Below are 8,127 nucleotides of genomic sequence, written 5' to 3' on the forward strand. Positions count from 1 at the left end.
ACACAGACACAGACACAGACACAGACACACACGCAGAGAGAGACACAGACACACACACAGAGAGACACACAGAGAGACACACAGAGAGACACACAGAGACACACCTGGTTGGTAGGTTTTTTAGTCTCCATTTTGCTCAACTCTGCCTTTCCTTCTTTCTCCTCCTTGGGTTCTGGCTTCTCTTCCTCCTTCTTCCCCTCTTGCATCACTCCATCTTTCTTTTCCTCCTTCCCCTCTTGCATCACTCCATCTTTCTTTTCCTCCTTCCCATCTTGCATCACTCCATCTTTCTTTTCCTCCTTCCCCTCTTTCATCACTCCATCTTTCTTTTCTTCCTCCACTTTCTTTACATCTTTCTTCTGTTCTTTCACCTTCACGTCCTCAGGGGCCTCTACCGCTCTTCTTCTCCTGGAACCTGAACACACAGCCAATCAGAAGACAGCACATAATGATGATGATGATGCAACGTGAATCCTGTGTAGCTCAGTTGGTAGAGCATGGCGTTTGCAGCCAGGGTTGTGGGTTCGTTTCCCACGGGGGGCCAGTATGAAAAAATATAAAAATAAAATACAATGTATGCACTCACCAACTGTAAGTCGCTCTGGATAAGAGTGTCTGCTAAATGACTAAAATGTCTAAAATGTGAATAAACGCAACGTGAATAAACGCTAACCTTGATACTCTTTAGTCAGGTTATATAACGACAACACTACTCTTTAGTCAGGTTATATAACGACAACACTACTCTTTAGTCAGGTTATATAACGACAACACTACTCTTTAGTCAGGTTATATAACGACAACACTACTCTTTAGTCAGGTTATATAACGACAACACTACTCTTTAGTCAGGTTATATAACGACAACACTACTCTTTAGTCAGGTTATATAACGACAACACTACTCTTTAGTCAGGTTATATAACAACAACACTACTCTTTAGTCAGGTTATATAACGACAACACTACTCTTTAGTCAGGTTATATAACGACAACACTACTCTTTAGTCAGGTTATATAATAGACAACACTACTCTTTAGTCAGGTTATATAACGACAACACTACTCTTTAGTCAGGTTATATAACGACAACACTACTCTTTAGTCAGGTTATATAATAGACAACACTACTCTTTAGTCAGGTTATATAACGACAACACTACTCTTTAGTCAGGTTATATAACGACAACACTACTCTTTAGTCAGGTTATATAATAGACAACACTACTCTTTAGTCAGGTTATATAATAGACAACACTACTCTTTAGTCAGGTTATATAACGACAACACTACTCTTTAGTCAGGTTATATAACGACAACACTACTCTTTAGTCAGGTTATATAACGACAACACTACTCTTTAGTCAGGTTATATAACGACAACACTACTCTTTAGTCAGGTTATATAATAGACAACACTACTCTTTAGTCAGGTTATATAACGACAACACTACTCTTTAGTCAGGTTATATAACGACAACACTACTCTTTAGTCAGGTTATATAATAGACAACACTACTCTTTAGTCAGGTTATATAACGACAACACTACTCTTTAGTCAGGTTATATAACGACAACACTACTCTTTAGTCAGGTTATATAACGACAACACTACTCTTTAGTCAGGTTATATAACGACAACACTACTCTTTAGTCAGGTTATATAACGACAACACTACTCTTTAGTCAGGTTATATAATAGACAACACTACTCTTTAGTCAGGTTATATAACGACAACACTACTCTTTAGTCAGGTTATATAACGACAACACTACTCTTTAGTCAGGTTATATAATAGACAACACTACTCTTTAGTCAGGTTATATAACGACAACACTACTCTTTAGTCAGGTTATATAATAGACAACACTACTCTTTAGTCAGGTTATATAATAGACAACACTACTCTTTAGTCAGGTTATATAACGACAACACTACTCTTTAGTCAGGTTATATAACGACAACTACTCTTTAGACAGGTTATATAACGACAACACTACTCTTTAGTCAGGTTATATAACGACAACACTACTCTTTAGTCAGGTTATATAACGACAACACTACTCTTTAGTCAGGTTATATAACGACAACACTACTCTTTAGTCAGGTTATATAATAGACAACACTACTCTTTAGTCAGGTTATATAACGACAACACTACTCTTTAGTCAGGTTATATAACGACAACACTACTCTTTAGTCAGGTTATATAATAGACAACACTACTCTTTAGTCAGGTTATATAACGACAACACTACTCTTTAGTCAGGTTATATAATAGACAACACTACTCTTTAGTAAGGAATTTTATAAGGGAAAATATTTGTTTTGGGAATTTTCGTAATACTTTCAATATCATTAATGTCCATGTTGGTTCTAGGATCCCAATTTCAAACTCCCAAAAAAGTGTTTAGAATTCTATAAACTGTCAATAATGAATATTAACTGACAAAATATTGTGTGTAGTTTCTTGCAATAGCCCTCTGGGATTTTAAAGAATATTTCTATCAAAACTTTGATTCCTAAAAGAGGTGTCCAGAGATTGTCAACTCCCTCAGATTTGTCTAAAATCCTAAATGAATCAGGAATGAGCAGGGGCAGCTAAACCATAAGGACCCCTTTTTTATGTCCTCATTACATGTAGTGCAGCAAGACCACTCATGGTCTATAAAGTTCAGAATGTTCTGTACACTCAGTGTATATATTTCAAATTAATATTAAGACAAATATTTGTGGGGGGGGGGAAAGTTGAAATTGTCCCATCTTTCAAGTATCTCTGAGCTCTAAAACAGCAACATTTTCTCTCAGCCTCATGGCAAAATAGCATGAGATTAGCTATAAAACAACACATTTTTCTCTGCACCATGGCAACAACCCCCACCCCTCCGGAACTGCGCTACGCCACTGCTATCGTACTGCGTTGTATTGAAGGGAGGTGTCTAGTGCCGACCTGAGTCTTTATTGAGTGTCTTGTTTGTCTTCAGCTTGGTCAAGACGCTGTCCTGGTCTCCATAAGACTTCACATTGACTCTACAGGAGAGAGGAGGACACACAGTTCATGTATTCACTAGGCACAACAACACAGCTGATTTGATCCCTCTCACCCACACAGACAGACAACCCTACCTGAGGTTGTTGGTGTCAATGAGGAAGAGGAAGAGGGGCTCATCGCTGTTTTGTTTGCTGAGTGGACACACCTCCGTTTCCTCCGCCTGGAGAACAAACATTACAACACAACCTTTATAAGCATTACCTTACCATAACCTTTTAGAAACATTACTACACATCCTTCTATAAGCATTACCTTCCCATAACCTTTTAGAAACATTACAACAACATTCCATTAGGCCTATATGAATCCTACCTTTGAAGCACATCTCATGAACAGCAGATCCTTATCCTTTTCCTTTCTTCCTGGGCCAATCAGATGAGCCTAGACCTACTGTCAAGTTACCAGGTTGCTAGGTAACATGACTCAACAACCTTGTTTGTTATCAAAACAATAATAAGCGGTACGGGAAAAGTTTTTTTTTTTTTTTTTTTTTTTTTAACGGCTCTTGACATGGTTTGTGAAATTATATCAAAATGGCGCAGGAAGAAAAAAAGTTGCTCCAGTAATATGAGTCATATTTTGAACCGTTTGATCTAGAGAAGCCGTTTTCTTTGCTGTAAAGCTGCTTGACTGTTGCGGAGCGGTTTTTCCTCTCTGGGATCGCTGCGAGGCAGCGAACTTGCAAAGCCTATCAGACTGGCGTGGCCTGTGCTCTTAGTTATACCAGGGATGAAACCATACACAACGTATCATCTTTGCTCGCTCTGCATACTGCTCCGATGTATCAAATGTACAAGTGTTACAGCAGAAGACTGATCTGGGTCTGCATCCCCTCTTGCCATCATGGCTACATTATATTTAAAGAACTGATGGAGGAATAGATTACAGCTGATATTCACATGAAAGTGAAGTGGACATTGTTGGAACGGCACATAAGAGACTAAATGTGGTAGCATCATATGAAACGGTACTATGGTATTCTAAAATGTTGGTATCATAAGTATCATGATGTTTTGGTACCGTGATATTACCGTGGTACCGGTATATCGTGCAACACTACTACTGATAGTAAAACATAATGTATCACCTAGCATATCTACTGATAGTAAAACATAATGTATCACCTAGCATATCTACTGATAGTAAAACATAATGTATCACCTAGCATATCTACTGATAGTAAAACATAATGTATCATGCTCTATCTACTGATAGTAAAACATAATGTATCACCTAGCATATCTACTGATAGTAAAACATAATGTATCACCTAGCATACAGTGCATTTGTAAAGTATTCAGACCCCTTCACTTTCTCCACATTTTGTTACGTTACAGTCTTATTCTTAAAATGGATCAAATCTTTTTTTCCCCCCTCATCAATCTACACACAATACCCCATAATGACAAAGCAAAAACAGTTTATTTTTTATTGTGCAATATCTATTTAATTACTATGGACTTGCGATCTATGTAGGCAGGTAAACATGCCAAAATTAAAACAGGATGTATTTATTGATGTATCAAGATAAAATATTGTATTCAGGCAACATATGAGATGTGAATGGGCAACATTTAATTCCAAAGTGAGAGTTTATTTTCTCTCGCTTCAGAACAAATAATTTCAATACATTTTGCATCGTTTTTTCGTGGTTGCGTCATATTTCTGTTCACACTTTCCGTTGAAGTATCGATGCATGCTTCAAAATATGAACAAACGGAGTACGCATCCGAGAAGTGCCCTCCGTGCTCCGTTTCGCATACTTTGATTTGGACTCATACCCCGACCCTCCAGTGATCGGAGCACGGTAGATTGCATTTTGAGAAACACCCCAATGTCTCACACAGTAGCCTATATCTTACCTCCCTATCTACTGATAGTAAAATGTATACTATGGCATTGTTGAATAGTCGATTTTGATTGGCTGGAGGGCATTCTAGAGCGTGCACTCATTTCAGATAACAGGACAGTTGCAAAAGTGATTTGATTTGATGAGATCTACTCACTGTGTAGGACAGGACTCCATTAACACGAGACTTGGAGAGACTGAATCCCACCTAGAGAGAGAGAGCGAGAGAGAGAACAATGATACAATTCACTAACTGGAGACAACACAGCCAGAGAGAGCAAGCTGCACACACCAGTTGTTCTTACAGGGTGCTTGCCGTTGTCCTCAGGCAGTGTCAGGGAGAGAACGTTGACGTCCAGAGTTCCGTTGGCAAAGAAACCAAAGGTGTTGAGATGAACCACAAATCTCCTGTCATTCTGAAAGAGAGAGATGGGAAAGAGAGAGAGAGAGGGAGGGATGGGGGAAAGAGGGAGAGGGAGGGGCGAGAGAGAGGGCGAGAGACAGAGGGGGGAGAGAGGGCGAGAGAGAAATGACGGGGGGAGAGGGCGGGAGAGAAATGGGGGGGAGAGAGGGCGGGAGAGAAATGAGGGGGGGAGAGAGGGCGGGACAGAAATTAGGGAGAGAGAGAAGGTGGGAGAGAAATGAGGGGGAGAGAAATGGAGGGAGAGAAATGAGGGGGGAGAGAGGGCGGGAGAGAAATGGGGGGAGAGAGGGCAGGAGAGAAATGGGGGAGAGGGCGGGAGAGAAATGAGGGGGAGAGAAATGGAGGGAGAGAAATGAGGGGGGGAGAGGGCGGGAGAGAAATGAGGGGGGAGAGAGGGCGGGGGAGAAATTAGGGGGGAGAGAGGGCGGGAGAGAAATGGGGGAGAGGGCGGGAGAGAAATGAGGGGGAGAGAAATGGAGGGAGAGAAATGAGGGGAGGAGAGGGCGGGAGAGAAATGAGGGGAGGAGAGGGCGGGAGAGAAATGAGGGGGGAGAGAGGGCGGGGGAGAAATTAGGGGGGAGAGAAATGGAGGGAGAGAAATGAGGGGGGGAGAGGGCGGGAGAGAAATGAGGGGGGGAGAAATGGAGGGAGATAAATGGGGAGAGAGAGATAAATGGGGAGAGAGAAATGGAAGGAGATAAATGGGGGGGAGAGAGAGGGCGGGAGAGAAATGGGGGGAGAGAGGGCGGGAGAGAAATGGGGGAGAGAGGGCGGGAGAGAAATGGGGGGAGAGAGGGCGGGAGAGAAATGGGGGAGAGAGGGCGGGAGAGAAATGAGGGGGAGAGAAATGGAGGGAGAGAAATGAGGGGGGGAGAAATTTGAGGGAGAGAAATGAGGGGGGGAGAGAAATGAGGGGGGGAGAGAGGGCGGGAGAGAAATGAGGGGGGGAGAGAGGGCGGGAGAGAAATGAGGGGGGGAGAGAGGGCGGGAGAGAAATGAGGGGGGGGCGGGAGAGAAATTAGGGAGGAGAGAGGGCGGGAGAGAAATTAGGGGGAGAGAGGGCGGGAGAGAAATGAGGGGGGAGAAATGGAGGGAAATAAATGGGGGGGAAATGAGGGGGAGAGAAATGGGGGAGAGAAATGAGGGGGGGAGGGCGGGAGAGAAATGAGGGGGGGAGAGAGGGCGGGAGAGAAATGAGGGGGGGAGAGGGCGGGAGAGAAATGAGGGGGGAGAGAGGGCGGGAGAGAAATGAGGGGGGGAGAAATGGAGGGAAATAAATGGGGGAGAGAAATGGGGGAGAGAAATGGAGGGAGATAAATGGGGGGGGGGGGGGGGGGGAGCAAGGAGTGAGGTGACATTTGTTATGAAAGTATGACAACTGTAGGATGAAAACATCAATGTGGCAAATGGATCATGAGAACACTCAGGCTGTAGTTAGTGTATCTAGCTTTTGTAGCTATCTGAATACTTTAACATCTCAGCTGATGTAACGTTAGCCAGCTAGCTAACTGACCATTTTCTAGTTGTTAAAAATCAGACACATTAAAGGTTGCCTCGCTAGCAAGCTATTTAATTAGCTAGCTATGTAATTAGCTAATAGCAGCTAGCAAACAGAGTTGCAGAAATCCCCTGACGTATGTGCTACACGTTAGCTAGCTAGCTTAGGTATGGCTGAAATGTGCAAATGAAAGTTAGCTAGCGTGATGCATTTTGAACAAGTAAAATTTTTTAAACTTTGCTAGCACTATCCCCATTTCGTATATTATTGGCTATAAGTACACATTACCTGAGAACACAGACCATTAAGTAACGTTAAAGCAATATTGGTGTTATTTTACCTTTAGGGCGAGTTTGTGTCTTCTTGCTTCGCAAAAGACCAACACCAGTACGAGCACAAAAACCGCTAAACCAACGCCTCCATGTCGTCCCATGGTAGCTAACAAGCTAGCTAGCCGGCTGGTAATATGTTACAAAACTAGAGTATACCCCTATTCACTACAGAATAAATTATATTCCTTGATAACAAGTGAAAATAATCAATTTTCCAAAACTATAAAGCTCCCCTAGTTCACACTTCCTGGTCTCATTGCTACTTACACGTCATCAGGGTAACCGGTGACCACTCTGCTACGGCGCCCCCAACCGGAGGGAAGGTATAGGACGGGAGGAAACTGGTGGGTTTGATCCCACACGATGTTCTGTTATCCAGAACTGAATATCGTTTCTAGATAAATATTTAATGTTGAAAATGCATCAGTCTGGTGCAAACTGAACCAAGTCAGTTAAATGATGATGATGGTGTTGTTGATGATGACTGCACTTTGGGACCTGGGACCAAAATAATCTCATACATTTTGTTCTTTCAAGGAATAAATGATTTAATGAATGAATGCGATACATGTGTTTATTTAGGGAAAGAATGTGATGAAAATGTTAAAATATTAAAACATATAGTGCATTCAGAAAGTATTCAGACCACATTTTTGTACGTTACAGCCTTATTCTAAAATGGATGAAATAAATAAAAATCCTCATAAATCTACACACAATACCCCATAATGACAAAGCGAAAACAGGTTTTTTGAAATGTTTGCAAATGTATTAAAAATAAAAAATAGAAATCCTTATTTACATACGTATTCAGTCCCTTTGCTATGAGACTCAACATTTAGCTCAGGTGCATCCTCTTTCCATTGATCATCCTTGAGATGTTTCAACAACTTGATTTGAGTCCACCTCTGGTAAATTCAATTGATTGGACATGATTTGGAAAGGCACACACCTGTCTATGTAAGGTCCCA

At 41.8% G+C, this 8,127-nt stretch overlaps 1 protein-coding gene across 1 annotated transcript in view; it reads right to left on the bottom strand.

Annotated features, from left to right (window-relative positions):
- Positions 1-7,432, bottom strand: part of LOC311114482 (protein GPR108-like) — a gene marked incomplete at its 3' end in the record, with an annotated part of 14,271 nt that extends 6,839 nt beyond the window's left edge. Inside the window, exons 1-6 of the mRNA XM_084189726.1 lie at positions 7,165-7,432; positions 5,208-5,318; positions 5,060-5,110; positions 3,128-3,213; positions 2,952-3,031; positions 105-415 (exon numbers count right to left, since the gene is read on the bottom strand). Coding sequence (XP_084045852.1) covers positions 105-415; positions 2,952-3,031; positions 3,128-3,213; positions 5,060-5,110; positions 5,208-5,318; positions 7,165-7,257 — 732 coding nt within the window. The remainder of the gene's footprint in view (positions 1-104; positions 416-2,951; positions 3,032-3,127; positions 3,214-5,059; positions 5,111-5,207; positions 5,319-7,164) is intronic.
- Between the last annotated feature and the right edge of the window lie 695 nt (positions 7,433-8,127).

The sequence above is a fragment of the Coregonus lavaretus genome (assembly GCF_964263955.1).
Source record: "Coregonus lavaretus genome assembly, contig: HAP1_SCAFFOLD_803, whole genome shotgun sequence".
NCBI lineage: Eukaryota > Metazoa > Chordata > Actinopteri > Salmoniformes > Salmonidae > Coregonus > Coregonus lavaretus.